At 43.8% G+C, this 16,578-nt stretch overlaps 1 protein-coding gene across 3 annotated transcripts in view; it reads left to right on the top strand.

Moving 5' to 3' along the window:
- UTP4 (UTP4 small subunit processome component) overlaps positions 1-16,578 on the top strand; it is a 35,253-nt gene that overhangs the window by 285 nt on the left and 18,390 nt on the right. For 2 of the 3 annotated variants that reach the window (XM_074200540.1, XM_074200558.1), the window contains exons 2-7: positions 1,844-2,004; positions 10,118-10,309; positions 11,006-11,090; positions 11,598-11,687; positions 12,681-12,892; positions 16,045-16,308. In XM_074200540.1, the coding sequence (XP_074056641.1) occupies positions 1,844-2,004; positions 10,118-10,309; positions 11,006-11,090; positions 11,598-11,687; positions 12,681-12,892; positions 16,045-16,308 (1,004 nt within the window). Of the gene's footprint in view, positions 1-317; positions 401-1,843; positions 2,005-10,117; positions 10,310-11,005; positions 11,091-11,597; positions 11,688-12,680; positions 12,893-16,044; positions 16,309-16,578 lie in introns of those variants that run through there. The other variant, XM_074200550.1, reaches the window with a different exon arrangement.

Genomic DNA, 16,578 nt, shown 5'->3' with positions numbered 1-16,578 from the left:
AACCCGGCACCCGGGGCCCAGAACCCCGCACCCGCGGCCCAGAACCCCGCACCCGGGGCCCAGAACCCCGCACCCGGGGCCCAGAACCCGGCACCCGGGGCCCAGAACCCGGCACCCGGGGCCCAGAACCCGGCACCCGCGGCCCAGAACCCGGCACCCGGGGCCCAGAACCCCGCACCCGGGGCCCAGAACCCCGCACCCGGGGCCCAGAACCCCGCACCCGGGGCCCAGAACCGGGCACCCGCGGCCCAGAACCCGGCACCCGCGGCCCAGAACCCCGCACCCGGGGCCCAGAACCCGGCACCCGCGGCCCAGAACCCCGCACCCGGGGCCCAGAACCCGGCACCCGCGGCCCAGAACCCGGGAGAAGGGGCCGGAGAAGGCCGGCGGAGGATCCCGGGTGAGTGCGGGCCGGGGGCGGGTGGGGGCGGCGGGAGCCCCCTCGGACCGGGCGCCCCCCGAGGGGCGTGGGCTGGAGCCGGGAGGCGCCGGCGGGCAGCGGCTGGGCCGGGGTCGCCCCAGCAAGGCGGCCCCGGCGCCCGGGACTGCCCCGGGGTGCCGCCTGGAGCCCCTTTGACAGGTGGGGAAACCGAGGCCCGGGAAAACGCTGGCCCCCTGCTAGCCGGCGCCCCGGGGCCGCAGGCAGTGAGCAGGGAGACCCCCACCCGGCTTGGTGCCCAGCCCCCCGAACCCCCAGAATGAAATCCGGCCTGCCGCCGTCCGCCCGTGCCCTCTGCCCCTGGCACTCCTGAACGTGGGTGCAAATAGCAGGGGCAGCGCCCCCGCCCCACCTGAGCTGCCCTTGACCTAGAACTTCCACCGTGTACGAGTGGGTTTGGAGTGGGTTTTTGTGTCTCCCGTTAGGCGGGAGCTTGCAGCATTGGGCTTTCTGTAAGAGTTTCAGCACCGCCCGCCACCCCACGCGGCTGGCCCGTGTCTTTCTTCACCACAACTCCAGGAGCTCAAAAGTCCTATTAGTGTAATTCCCCCAAAATTCAGGTGAATTTCAGATTCAGAAATCCAAACTGGATTCTCTGGTGACTGAGAAGAGGCTCAGAGGCAGGATTTGAACCTGGATCCCCGGCATCCTCCATCTCCTTAAGTTAAGGGTCAGGACAGTCCCACCTTCCTAGCCACACTACTCTGGACCAGGTGGTTTACCTTTGATCCTTTGTTTCCTAGTCTTTAAGTTGAGCACCATCCTGGCATGTTCTGCCCCCTCACCTTCACTTTTTTTTTAGGCTTTTTTTGCAAGGCAAATGGGGTTAAGTGGCTTGCCCAAGGTCATACAGCTAGGTCATGATTAAGCATCTGAGGCCGGATTTGAACTCAGGTCCTCCTGACTCCAGGACCGGTGCTCTACCCACTGAGCCACCTAGCCACCCCTCACCTTCACTTCTCAGCTCTCCCTGCTCCTGCCCCAGAGGCTACTTTGTATTTCCTTTGCAAGTTGGATAGATTATTTTTCTGTTCTCATGTTGCCCACATGGTCTCTGACCCCCTGTGCCAGTTTAATGTAAGCCACACTCTGTCTCTCTCTTCCCGGAGCATAGTAGGCTCTTTGCAACTACTTGCTGTTTGGTCCTTCCTTCAGCCCATGAGGATATTGTAGAAACTGGTCATTGGCTAGGTCAGTCAGTCAGCATTTACTTATCAAATGCTTGCTGGGTGATAGGGACTGTTGAGGGATGCACAGAAAGGTAAAAGACTGTCCCCACTTTCTAGAAGCTCAACATTCAGAAATGATCCCCCCTTCACCCCAGGTGAGGAGGCGCACTGAATAGAGGAAAGGAACAGGACCCCTGAGCAGGGGCTTTTAATAAGGAGTCTCTTCTGCCTACAGGAATGGGTGAATTTAAGGTTCATCGGGTGCGTTTCTTCAACTATATTCCCGTGGGGATCCGATGTGTGGCATACAATCATGAGTCCAACAGGCTGGCAGTTTCCCGCACTGATGGGACAGTTGAGATCTACAACCTGGCAGCCAACAGTTTTCAAGAAAAGGTCAGTCTGCTGGGGTCATCTGGGCTGACCACTTCCCTTTGTGGATAAGGGACCTGAGGTCCTGAGAGGGAAGGGGGGAAAGCAAATCTAGGGCTTCCCTTTAGAGGAGTCTCCACTCTACTCTACTCTATTCCCTTAAGAAGTCATCTTCTCCACTTAGATAAAGAATGCTATCCATCCCCAGGGAAGAAGATACAGAATGAAGCATCCTTTTTTTTTAACTTTATTTTTCTTGAGGTTTCTTTTTTTGGTGGGAAGGGACCTATGTTTTATTTCACAACATGACTTATGGAAATGTATTGCATGTCTACACATTTAAAAGCGATAGCAAATTCCTTGCTGTTTTAATGAGAGGGGTTAAGGCAAAAAAAAAGGAAGAAAATTTTCAATTCTGAGTTTTTAAAAAGAATGTTAAAGATTATTCTTATATGTAATGGGAGAAAATGAAATATTAAATAAATTTTTTGTTTTTTTGTTTTTGCTTTTTGTAAGGCCAGTGGGGTTAGATGACTTGCCCAAAGTCACACAGCTAGGTAATTATTAAATGTTTGAGGCCAGATTTGGACTCAAGTCCTCCTGACTCCAGGGCGGGTGCTTTATCCACTGCACCACCCTACTGCCCCTACTAAATAAATTTTTTTAAAAAACTTATTTATTTTCAGGGGCGGCTAGGTGGCACTAATTATCTAGCTGTGTGGCCTTGGGCAAGCCACTTAACCCCGGTTGCCTTGCAAAAAACAAAAAAAAATTTATTTACTTTCACATTAATACAGTAGTCTTGTTATAAAAGTAAACATAAGCCTCTCTCTCCCCACAAAGATAGATAGAGAAGCCTCAAGAAAAATAAATTTAGAGGGGAAAAAGTGTACTTCAGTCTGTGTTAAGAAACTATCAGCTCTGTCTCTGATATGGATTGCATTCTTCATCACAGAAATTGTTCAATTTTTTTTCCCACAATTGCTATTACTAGCTGCATTTCCCTCCAATCTATTCCTCTACATCCTCATTCATATATATATATATATATATTCATATATATATATTCATATATATATTTATATTTCCTCTCTGAGTCATTTCTGATGAGAATGAAGGCTCATTCATTCCCTTTCACCGTCCCTTCTTCCACCCTATTGTAAAGCTTTTTTCTTGCATTTTTAAGTGAAATAATTTAGCTCACTCTATCTCTCCTTTCCCTTTCTCCCAATACATTCCTTTCTTACCTATTAACTCCATCTTTATAATGTATATATTATACCTTCATATTCAGCTCCCTCCTGAGTATCATCTTCCCATGGAGGAATACACGCAGTTCAACATCATTAAATCCCTCATGATTTGTCCTTTCCAGCCAACTCTATGCTTCACCTGAGTCCTGCACTTGAAGATCAAACTTTCTGTTCAGTTCTGGTCATTTCAACAGGAAAGCTTGAAAGTCCTCTATTTCATTGAGTGTCCATCTTTTCCACTGAAAAAAAATCAGTTTTGTTGGGAAGTTAATTCTTGGTTGTAATCCAAGCTCTTTTGTCTTCTGGAATATCATATTCTAAGCCCTATGAGCCCTTAATGAAGAAGCTGTGTTGTGTAATCCTGACTGTAGCACTATAATAATTGTTTCTTTCTGACTGCTTGTAATATTTTCTCTTTGGCTTGGGAATTCTGGAATTTGACTAATATTCCTGATAGTTTTTTATTTTGGGATCTCTTTCAGAATGTGATCAATGGATTCTTTCAATTTCTATTTATCATCTGCTTCTAGAATGTCAGGGCAGTTTTCCTAGAGAATTTCTTAAAAAATCAAGTCTAGACTCTTTTTCTGGTCATGACTTTCAGGTAGCCCAATAATTTTAAATTATCTCTCTTGGATCTGTTTTCCAGGTCAGTTATTTTTCCAGTGAGATATTTCACATTTTCTACTGTTTTTTTCATTCTCTTAGTTTTGTTTTATTGTTTATTGATTTCTCACAGAGTCATCAGCTTCCCTTAGCTCCATTCTACATTTGAAGGAATTATTTTCTTCAGAGAGGTTTTTTATCTCCTTTTCCATCTGATCATTTCTGCTTTTTAAGGCCATTCTTCTCCTCATTCACTTTTTTGGACTACTTTTTTGGACTACTTTTTCCATTTGACCTAAACTGGTTTTTAAGATGTTATTTTTCTTTCAATGATTACTTGTATCTCCTTCACCAAGCTGCTGACTTGGTTTTCATGATTTTTCCTCATTGTTCTCATTTCTCTTAGCAATTTTTCCTTTACCCTCCCTTACTTGCTTTTCAGTCTTTTTTGAGCTCCTACATAGCCTGAGACCAATTCCTATTTTTTTCTTGGAGGCTCTGGATATAGAAGCTTTGACTTTGTCATTTTCCAAATGTATATTTTGATCCTCCATGGGACCAAATTATCTATAGCCAGATTCTTTTTCTTCTTTTGTTTGTTCGTTTCCCCAGCCTATGACTTGATTTTAACTCTTTGTTAAGGTGGGAATCTGCTTCCAGGGTGAAGGACATACTTTTCCCAAGCTTTTGAGGGATTTTGGGGACCCCACCCTGATCTCAGTTCCTTCAAGGTCTTATGATGGGCTCTGACTGTTCTGGTCTGTGGATGACCACAAGCACTCCCCTCTGTACTAGAACTGAGGAGGTTCCCTGTTCTGCTATGGCAGTGTGGAATCCCAAACTGCAACTTGGATCTGAGTTTGGGCAAAGCAGCAGAGTCCTGTCCCAAGGATAGCAGAAAGACCTCTTCAATCTTTCCTGACCCTCTTCCTGTCTATGAACTGAGGACTTTGGAAGCTGCTGCTAGACGGCTCTGCCAATTTCTGGGGATCAGGGCTGCACTGAGACTTTCTCTGATGTGGCAGTTTTCCTGTTGGCCTTCTAAGTTGTTGCCAATCCCTGGGCTAAGAAGTCTGGAAATCACCCCCCTGCCATGGACCGAGGTGTCCCTGGGGACCCAGGCATCCCATGGGCTGTTCCTGGATGACTGGAATTGGTTCACCATGGTACATTGCAGCCCATGCTGCTATGCAGTCCTTTCCAACCCAGTGGAACAGACCCTTCCCACTGTTCTTCTAAGTTGTCTTGGACCAGAAAATTGTTTCACTCAATCTTTCTGTGGGTTCTACCACTTCTGACTTTAGTAAGTGTCATAATTTTAAGGCATTTGGACTGGTCTGGAGGAAAGCTTCTGAGAACTCTTGCCTCCATTCTGACATCTTGGCTCCACCCCAATACCAAATAAATGCATTTATTTTCTCAACTGCATGCACATATAGTTTTCAGCGGTTATTTTTCTAGAAGGTTTTGAGTTTCACATTTTTCTCCTTCCCTCCCCTCTCCTGATAAAAAGCAATCAAATTATAGGCTATACATTTATAACTGTGTTAAATATATATCCATGTTTATCATGTTGTAAAAGAAAAATCAAATTGAAAAGGGGAAAAAAATATTAGGAAAAATACATAAGACAACTTTTTAAAATTGAAGATAAAATACTAAGTAAATTAAACATTTCTCGTTTCCCAAAAAAGGAAGTCACTTTCCACTGTAATAAGCATATGCTATACCTTGTGGTCTCACTAGACTAAAGAGACCAAAACCTTTCACAAGTCCCTCGTTTGGGGCTATTAAAACTAGAACAACCAGGAGGCTCCTGCTTTTGCCTTATGGGGCACAATTTATAAGGAGAATGTTATCAGGGCCAAAGCCTAGAAAGAACATCAGGGACAAAAGAGCCATTTCTTTTTCACATTTATCACTTGTTAGCAAATTATAACCCAGGGACCCCTGGCTAGAGTCAATGTTAAAAAGATTGGACTGGTCGCCTATTTGGGTGAACCTTGTGGGCGCAGGAACACCACCCAGAATGTGCCCTCTCGGCTTGAGTGTCTAGATGTCTGTTGAGTAGTGGGACCCCAGGGGGAGGCAACAGTGGCCAGGGACTGAGGGAGTGGGTGCAGGGGAAACAGAACACCTAGGGGACATAAGTAAGCCATGGTGTGTTACCATCTTAGAGTGAGCAAGAAGTGTTGATGTTTGGCCTTTGTTACAGGCATCCCTCTGAATTTGGCAAATGTTTCCTAAGCGCTTACTGTGTGCACAGTTGACTCTAGGAATGCAAAGACCAAAATGAAGTAGTCCTTGCCCTTGGGAGCTTAAGTTAGATTCTACTGGGGGTGGGGATAAAAAGCTAGCTCCCCTCATTTGAAGACATTGAAGAGAAAAAAGAAGCCCAACTGGAAGAGTCCAGGCAGTGGGCGTCTCAGCTGACAAGGATGGTTCCTTTGCCCTCTAAGATAGTGGAGAGGGAGGAGACTGGAAAAGAGATATCCAATTATGATGCTATTTTTGTAGCCCAAGGGAGAGATGCTAGTGGCCTGAATGAGAATGGAGGAACTGGCTGGATTGGAGAGGCTGGTACTTCCTACAGAGGTTAGAAGACCTGTTAACTTCCCTGAGAGGACTAGAAGATAACTAAGGTGGGAAATACCAGAGGCCAGGAAGTTCACTGTCTATGTCACTTTATAAGTAAGGAGTTGGGTCCTCAGCTGAGCCATCATGCCCTGGAGGAGAGAAGGTTTGAAACAGCTGCTGAGGAGTGTGGGATGTAAACTCTTAAAGAAGAATGAAAGGCTTGCCCTGCAGCAGTGATAGATCTACTGAAATTAGAGAAAGGGAATGTGTATTAAACTGTGTTCACAACTTAGGTTGGAGCATATTCAGTGAATGCAAGCACACTTGAAAGGTAGAGGAACAAAGGAATCAAAGGGGGAAGATGACACATATATGCAAGGTAGAAACAGAGGTGAGGAACTGGGAGCACAAGAAAGGATGAACATATAGAAGGATGAGGTGAAGATGAAGAAGTGGAGGGTCGGTGATGGAAAAACAGGACCAAGTGGTCAGAGAAGGGGCACTGTACCTGGCACATTAGACTTGACTTGGCAGAGTTATTCAATGGAAAATGAGTGATGACAGACAGCTAGCTGGGTGATGGTCTGATGTTTGTTAACTGTTAAAAAGGAAGGCTCCTAGTTCATTTTCTAGATGACTTATTGTGTGAGTCTCAAAGGTCATTGATAAGAATCATATAAGATGAGAAGGCATGAATTGTTTCTCATTCCTGGAGGGAATTTCCCCTCTTCTTCCCTCCCCATCTTGGCTGTGTAATCTCTGGCCATGCTGGGAGATAGTATAATGGAAAGGAGAGTCATGGACTTGTAGTCTAGAGGTCGGAACTTTATCCCTGATTTTAGCACTGACCATTCAGATGGACATGAGGCTGACTGACTTGCCCTTTCTGGGTTTCAACTTTCTCTTCTCTGAAATTAGGGCTTACAGGTTGATTCTGATGTCCCATTTGGCAATGATAGAATTGCCAAGACTGAGGTTTGATAGTCTATTGATAGAACCTTTTTTGGTTGTTTTTGGTGTTGATTTTTAGAAGGCTGCCCCTTTATGAATTTCTAAAAAGATATTTTGATGATTTTATTTCAATAGAATGAGTTTTTTTATAATCTTATGTATTTTATTTTATACATTTAACAACATGATTCTGAGAAAGGATCTGTCCTAGACTGTTATTGGGACCATAGCAAGAAAAAGGAAGATTTGAGAGGCAGAATAGTTTAGTGTAGAAGCTGTTGGCCCAGTAATTGGAAAGTATTTAAAAGTGGTGAACTTAATTGAATTAGCTTCTGAAGAACCTGTCTTCTCTTTGTCATGTATTTTTCTCCATGTTTTTCCTCTTCTCTGCTCTTACCTCTCCTTTTCTTTATGCTAGCTAATTTATTTTCATTTTAAATGTTTCAATTAAATATTTTTTAAAAATTAGTCTATCAGGGCAGCTAGGTGGCACAGTGGATAGAGCACTGGTCCTGGAGTCAGGAGTACCTGAGTTCAAATCTGGCCTGAGACACTTAATAATTACCTAGCTGCGTGGCCTTGGGCAAGTCACTTAATCCCATTGCCTTGCAAAAAATTAGTCTATCCAGGGGCAGTTAGGTGGTGCAATGGATAGAGCACCAGCCCTGGAGTCAGGAGGACCTGTGTTCAAATTCGGCCTCATACACTAGCTGTGTGACTTTGGGCAAGTCACTTAACTCCATTGCCTTGCAAAAACTAAAATAAAAAAAATTAGTCTGTCCTTAGGCAGGAGTTCTCATAACCTCTCCCTCAGACTACTCCAGATAGGTTTAAATAATGACTATAGGCAATTTCTAGAATGGCAGAACCCACAAAAAGACACTTTTCCAGCCCAAGACAACTTGAGCTCCCAATAGGGTCAGTGAACAGTGTTGGACTTGTGTCAGAAAGAACTGAGTACTTTAGATACTTAACGTCTTTGGGGCCTTAGACAAGTCAGATAACCTCTGTCTTCCTCATTGTAAAAATGCAATAGGGTCCATCTCCCTGGTTTATTGTCAGAAATGAAAGCATAAATGTAAAGTGCTTTGTAAACCATAAAGTGTTGTTTAAATACTAGTGATTATTATCTCTTTTATGCACATAGTTTCCAGGTCTATTTATCCAGTCTTGGTTCATCTCTGGGTCTCTAGTGTTATATCACCAACTCCCTTTTGGACATTTTTAAACTGGATGCCCCAGTGGGTATCTCAAAGTAATCATGTCCAAAATAAAACTTATTATGTTCCCTTCCCAACTTTCTTCTCTTCTGAATTATCTCATGATTATACAGGTGCCATCATCATTCCTATCACTTAGAAAGTTCTAAACCTCAGCTCCTCACTCACCTTTGCTTTTCATGCCCAACCAGTTATCACATCTTTTGTCCCCAACATCATTTGCATGTGGCCACAGCCCTCCATTGTGTCCTCAACACCTCCCACCTCCTTTATTCCATCAGTTGTCTCCTTGGCAAAACTACCCCTTCTAGCAGATCTTTGCTGATCTGTCCCATCGGGCCGAACTTTCCACTTGCTTTGGCTACTTTTTTTTTTTTTGCAAGGCAAATGGGGTTAAGTGGCTTGCCCAAGGCCACGCAGCTAGGTAATTATGAAGTGCCTGAGGCCGGATTTGAACCCAGGTACTCCTGACTCCAGGGCCGTGCTTTATCCACTGGGCCACCTAGCCGCCCCTGCTTTGGCTACTTTCAACTACTTTGCATTTACCTATTTGTTTTTATACAGTTACCATTAGAATGTAAAACCAGGGCCTGCTAGGTGGCAAGCCACTTAACCCCATTGCCTTGCAAAAACCTAAAAAAAAAAAGTGTAAAATCCTTGAGGGCTAGGACTGTTTTTGCTTTTTTTTTGTATCCCCAGTGCTGAGCACAGTACTGAGTACATAGGGAAGAATTTGCTGATTGATTCATCACCTTTAATTTTCTTACCTGTCTAGGTCAGCAACACCCATAAAGATATTCCTTAGTCCCACTAAAAGCATTCAGGACTTTTAAAAGTGACTTTCCTATCCTGGTAGAAAGAGGAAAGATTTGACAGGCAGAAGACCTAGCTGTCTTTGGATAGGTCACTTAATCTCCTGTATGTGCCTCAGTCTCCCCCTAGGAAAATTAGGAAATAGACCTATCTTTTACTTCACACACCTGAGGATGTGAGAATAAATAGGAACACTTTGAGATTTTAATAAGATGCTGTTTAAATCTTTGATTTGACTTGAACCTCTGCCCCAGACCTTGAAGCCAATTATACTCATTTCTCACCCACCAAACTAACCCTAAGGACTTGTTAATTCTTTTTTGCAATTTGGTTTTTTGAATACCTAGTGAACCTCTCTGAATCAGAACTGACACCTCTTTTTTTTTTAATGGAGGGACAATCAGGCACCTGTGTTGCCATGTAAAGACATCGAAGTGCTAAGAATTCGGGAGATCTTCTATGATCATGGAGCCAGGGACCTCTCAGGCAGAAATCTAAGCCAGACTTTCCTGACTCAGGAACCAGTTCCATATGCCACCACCTTGCTTAACATATGCTAATAAAAACAAAACTAAAACATCCAAATATTTTTAGAATCAAACTTTCATTTGTTTTGGGTTGTAATATAAATTCAACGTATTCTCTGATTATTCAATATGTACTAATATATGATGATGGTGATTTCACAACTGAATAAAGTATTTCTGTGTTTTGTAGTTTTTCCCAGGCCATGAGGGTCGATCCACAGAAGCTCTGTGCTGGGCAAAAGGACAGCGGCTCTTCAGTGCTGGTCTCAATGGTGACATTATTGAGTATGACTTGGAAGAGCTTTGTGTCAAGTATTCTGTGGATGGCTTTGGTGGTCCCATTTGGAGCATTGCTGCTGACCCAAGTGGCTCTTACCTTGCGGTTAGTGTTTGAGGGGAAAGAGGGGAGTGTATATATATTAGTACAGATGTAGGGTTCTTTAGGCTCATTGAAGTTTTCTTCTGTACTTCTTTGGCCTCTTTGGGATTTCACCAGTGGTGATATCAGTGAGATTGTGGAGTACATCTAATTTGTTAACTTGATATTTATGCTGGACCATTCTCCAAAATGCTTGGAGTAAGTCACAACTCCACCAGGGGGCGTTAGGAGGCCTTGTCATCTTTAACAGGTAGAAGTGGGGGAAGTAAAGCCTCAGGGATGTTTACTTGAGCCTTTCTCCTTTGATTACTGGTGTGGAACATTCTTTCATGTGGTTGTCAGTAGTTTCCCATCTGGTTAAATAGGAGGTTAAGGTTTATCCAGGACATGGAACGAGGGGTAAGGATTTGAACCCAAGTTCTTCCTGACTCTAAGACCAGTGTGTTGATTCAGCCAGCAGCCCGCCTGTTATGCTTTGCTCTGAATGAAATCTCAGTAAATGATGGGTTTCTAGCATAGGTTTGATGTGGCCTCTCTTTATCATTGTAACATGTCTCTTTAGACTACTATTGAGCTTTTTTTTAGCTTACTAGGGTATGGTTTTCTGACTCCAGGGTTCTCCCTCTTTGAAAATGTCTTTCTTTTAAAAAAAAAAAAAACTTTAGCATTTATGTTCATCTTTTTTACCCCCCCTAACAGATAGGCTGTGAGGATGGGTCTGTGAAGCTGTTCCAAGTCACCCCAGACAAAATCCAACTTGAACGAACTTTAGAACGACAGAAAGGTAAAGGGCATTTTAGGGGTCAGTACAATGAGTGAACTCTCCAGGAAGTTGTGCTGCTTTTTTGTTTGTCACAATAGACATTTTATCTGTCTGCCTTGGATGTTCCAGACTATCCATGCCAAGTCTCCTTGTCCAGAAAAACAAATCCAAAACCAAAAAGCCTAAGATTACTCTTGAAAACAAATCAAGGTATTTTAAAAGCGCTAGCTTATAGTGTGTCATGTAGGTAAGTGATTTATTGCTTTAGAGACATCTCTTAATAGATAAGGACTAGAATATATGACATTCTCTTCAGGATTCCTCAGTCAGTAATATTAGATGTTCACCACTCAAGGCTTAGCATAGTATATATTCTGAAGACGCAGAGTTCTGTTGTATCTGTAGTTCTAGAATATGCTAGAATATAGGGGAGTAAGGGAAAGGTGGTATAACGTAGTAAGAAACTCTATGGGACTTGTTGCTGTTTATTTGTAAACCTTTTTTTTTTTTAAATTCTGTAACTGCCAGGTCGAGTACTCTCATTAAGCTGGCATCCATCTGGTACTCACATTGCAGCTGGATCCATAGACTACGTTGCTGTGCTTGATGTCAAATCAGGTATTGTTGTTCTCAGTTCAGTTTGTGCATCTCATGTATTGGATCAGGGTTTGGGGCTTTTATGAAAAGGTTTCCAAGCTAATGAATGCTGTGACCCAATGTGCTTTCAAAAGTTTGTTGGTATGTCTTGCTTTGTATATATTTGTTTGCTCCTCCACTCCTCTCCCATTAGATTGTAAGCTCCTTGAGTAGATGTGATGGGGTAAAGTGGTAGAGTGATGGGACTTGAAGGTATGAAATGAAGCAGACTTTTCAAATACGATAGACTTGTTTTACTTGACTTTCTTTTCTGTTGTGGCCTGGGGAATCAATGGGATTTTAAAAAGAAGGGAAAAATTTTTTGTTGTTTTTGCAAGGCAACAGGGTTAAGTGGCTTGCCCAAGGTCACACAGCTAAATAATTATTAAGTGTCTGAGGCTGAATTTGAAAAAAAAAATTCTTTAAACAGGAAAACACTCAAAAATCTTTTAGGATTTGCATTAGAAATTTGAGGATTTGGAATAAATCATTTTTGAGGACCTTTTTAATTTAGCTTCCCTTTAGTCTTTTTAGCAGCTGTTTTAAAAGCAGCTTATAAGTTTTGTTGTGATTTATTCCCATTTATCTCAGGCTTTTAGTGGGGCACAGTCACTTTCCAGACTGGACCCAGAGAACTAGTTCATTGAGCGTTTCCTTTCGGGGGCATTAAAGGGAAGAGCACTGGACTTTGAAGTCAGCCAGAAGAGCTGGCTCTGTAGTCTACTAGCTGGGGGACTTGAGACAAGTCCATTGTGCTCGCTGAGCCTCATCCTCTTCATCTGTAAAATGGGAATAATCATTCTTACTTGTCTGACCATACATGGCTATGGTCAGGATCGAAGAAGATATGTATGTAAAGAGCATTTGTTTCTGGGGACTGTGCTTAATTATTAAGTACAGGCTTTTCACCAAACTGAAGAACAGCAGAGGACTTGGCGTTTCACCTCCAACTGTCTTGGTATGCTCATTTTTCAGGCAGCACTACCCAGAAGATGTTAATGGGCAAGAGGCATCCAGGCTCCCATCGGCGCAGGTGCATTGTCTGGGGGGTGGCCTTCCTATCAGATGGGACCGTTGTGAGCGCAGATTCGGCTGGAATGGTACAGTTCTGGGACTCTGAGACTGGTACCCTCATGCAGACCCACCCCCTCTCCAGTTCTGATGTGCTGTCCATAGCTGTATCAGAGGTGAGTGCATCCCTTTATTCACAGCTTGTGTGTTCATTCTTTGTGTTGTATCTCAAGTGCAGCACAATGGGAGCAATGCTGGACTTTGAGTCTGACCTCTTAGAGCCTCAGTTCTTCATCTGAAAGATTATATAACAATATTTATTACCAACCTCACAGCATTGGTATGAGAGTGAAAATTTTTCCCACCTAGTGCTCTCCCTGGCTGTGGTATAGTATTTCCTGTCCCCCAATTAGATTGTAAGCTTCATAAGGGCAGGGATCTCCACACTGAGAATGATGCTTACTATGTAGTCAGAATAGATGACTAGCAATGATGTCCTCAAAATTGGCTTGTTAACAAACTTGCTGTTGAGGATTACAAGAAGAAAACTAGATAGTGTATTATATAAGATGATGTTACCAGTATTGAGTCTCTTGGTTTTAAGTATGGTTTGGAAGGATGTGCCTAGGAAAGTACATCCAGGATTGATGTTAACCTCCTCTGCCTCACTCCATGTGAACTGGGGAGTCTCTTAGACCCTGCAATAGTAAGCAGATTTGGACTGCTCTTGGAAGGTCTAGAATCCTGGAGGTTCCCTGGGAGAACTGATTCCTCATTTACCATCTCCTGTCTTTGCTGTGAAAGGATGACTTTTAAAATGGTGTTTTCTCTTGTTTAAATTTTATTTGAGCAGATTTGTGTTAAGAAAGAAACTTGAGCAAATGTTTATCTGGGCCCATCCATTCACAAAATGAGAGGATTGGATTGGACAGAATCAATTTTAAAGCTCTTTTGACCTTTGAAATTAAGTGGTATTAACTCAGTACATCACTTGCCCTGAAGTGTAATTTAGCCTTCCACACTTCTGTACTTCTCATTTGCTACTTTCAAGCTTTTTCCCTTTTGGAGTTTCACAGTCTTTTCCAAGTTATTTGTTTTTCAGACCCTCCATTATATTGGTTTGAAAAGTCAATCAATCATTAAACATTTAATAAGTGCCTGCTATAGAAATGGCAGACTACTCCAGTATCTTCGCCAAGAATAACCAAATGAAGTCAGGAAGAGTTGAAACAACTGACATGACTGAAGAGTCCTCACAGATGTGTTAGGCCCTATAGAGTAAGCACCAGGGAGCAAACAAAAGCAAAAGCCTGTCCCTGCCCTCAAGGAGCTTACAATCTAATGGGGGAGGAGTGAAGGAACAAACAAATATATACAAAGCAAGCTGTACACAAATAAATAGAACCTAAGGTCTGGAGGGAGGGCACTGGAATTAGGGAAGGCTTCCCACAAAAGCCAGAGACAGGGAGTAGTGAAAAACCAGCTTCTTAGAAAGGTCCCTGACAGTTCTTGGTTTTATGCAGAAGCTTTGCTTCTCACTGAGACTGGTGGCTGGCCTTCCCACCAGGTTCATGGTCCCTGATTGCCAGATGCTGAGGAACTGTAAAGGGCAGCCAGAAGGGAGGGCATGAACTGATGGAAGCTGATCACTAGGCTCCCCCCTCTCTGATTTTTGTCAGTCTCTGCCCCTTCTCAGAAAAATGAGCTTTAGAAAACCTCAGCCTCTTGGGGGGGGGGGGTGTACCCCTCTCTTGGGAATAACTTATTTACAGAATATTTTCTGGTTTATACTCTGCTTTATGTGACATTGGGTCACTTCTTACAACAATCTGGTGGGGCTGTTGGGGCAAGAAGCCCCAATTTTACACATGAGGAGACTAAGGGTCAGGAGGGTGAGGGAAGCTGCCTTAAGTTCTCAGAAAGTGTCCAAGCTGGCCCTTGGGACCCAGGTCTTCTACCTGCCAACCCTGGGAGGCAGGCTTGGAGAGCCAGGAGAGACCACCCTGACAGCTCTCTGGCAGTAGAAAAAAGAAAGGTAGCTGAGTGCTTTCAGGGAGTAGTTGGAGAGTTTTGAGCAGGAAAAAGAAATGAGAATAAATACTCAAATCCCTTATTTGTGATTTTGAAGGCAAGCATGAGATTGCTGCTAATCTTTGAGACTCCACTGCGGATGCTGGTGCAGCTTTGGTCCAGCTTTGCTTGGCTCTTGGATTTTCTTTCTACACTCAGGGATTTCAAATTTTTTTATTTTAGGTTTTTTTGTAAGGCAAATGGGGTTAAGTGGCTTGCCCAAGGCCACACAGCTAGATAATTATTATGTGTCTGAGACCAGATTTGAACCCAGGTACTCCTGACTCCAGGACCCGTGCTTTATCCACTACGCCACCTAGCCGTTCCTTTTTCAATCTTTTACAGTTACAACCTACCCCAACATTCATTTTCCCTTTCCCAAGATGTATAAAAGAGAAGCCCCCTGTAGGGTGGGAGGGGGTCATCTAGTACAGTTCCTCATTTTACAGGGGAGGAAACTAAGGCTCTCGTGTTTGAATGACTTGGAAGAAGCTGCACAGCTAGTGAAGAATAGCTGACTTCCCACTTGTTTGCTGCTGTCAGGTGACACCCAACATACCTACAGTCTTCAAAACTTTAGGGACTCATGATTTACTGTACCTTGTGAATTCACCTTGTGAAATTCACCTTGATTTGTTGCAAGTCACTGGTCCACTTCCTCATGGCAAAGAAGAAAGAATGGTTCTAGTTGGTAAGAGGACTGCTCTGTGGAGGAGGGTTAGAGCAGGGTGGCCGAGCCAGGCCTCCTAGCAGTTTGCAGAGTGGTCCTTGACAGCAGTGGATTACTCCATAAGACATATAGGGCTTCTCCTCCTGCTCTCTGGCAAAGGCCGCTGTTCGGACTTCTACAGGTAACGGCTGTGGGGAAACCCATAAGGCTTCTGCGTGGTTGGCCAGCAGGGGGCATGGTGATATCAATCTATAGCTAACCCACTGATGCAATTGACATTGGCTCTTCCTCCTCCTCCTCTTCTGCTATAACTTGACACTGCATAATGAAGTCTTGATGCATATGCTTCCAGCAGGGTCTCCCTGACCATGAGGCCTGAAGACCATCCAGGAGGCTCCTAAGCCTCTCTACAGACCCAGCTCTTTTCTCTTATGACATCAACAGGTGTGATCAAATTAATGAGTGAACACCAAAGACAGACAGCATAAACAAAGTCCTGAGCTAGAATGACCCCAACTAAAAATGACCAGTTGACAGTGAGCTTTCTCAAGCCCATACTGACTTAGTTTCTCTATCTTTCTTTCTCAGAAAGAAGACAGCATGGTTGTAGGCACAGCTGAGGGGACCATATTCCATTTCCAACTGATCCCTTCAAGGTCGGACGGCAAACAGAGCCAGTGGGTGAGAACAAAGCCCTTCCAGCATCACACACATGATGTGCGCTCTGTGGCTCACAGCCCCACTGCACTGATCTCCGGAGGTGTGGATGCCCATCTAGTGATCCGCCCCCTCATGGAAAAAGTGGAGGTCAAGAACTATGACTCTGCACTGCGGAAAATCACCTTCCCACATGTAAGAGACTTTTTTTTTCTTTTAGTTTTTGCAAGGCAAATGGAGTTAAGTGGCTTGCCCCAAGGCCACACAGCTAGGTAATTATTAAGTGTCTGAGACCAGATTTGAACTCAGGTACTCTTGACTCCAGGGCTGGTGCTCTATCTACTGTACCATCTAGCTGCCTTGTAAGAGACTTTTTAAAAAAAACTTTTGTGCTTTTCATTTCTGGTTGTGATAATGAAGTTTTACATTGAAAGTTCTGTGTTCCATTGATGGAGCTTGTGGCTC

This window comes from Macrotis lagotis, chromosome 1 (genome assembly GCF_037893015.1).
Source record: "Macrotis lagotis isolate mMagLag1 chromosome 1, bilby.v1.9.chrom.fasta, whole genome shotgun sequence".
NCBI classification, from domain to species: Eukaryota; Metazoa; Chordata; class Mammalia; order Peramelemorphia; family Peramelidae; genus Macrotis; species Macrotis lagotis.
Note: the sequence above shows the minus strand (reverse complement) of the source record. Positions and strands in the feature narration are given on the sequence as shown.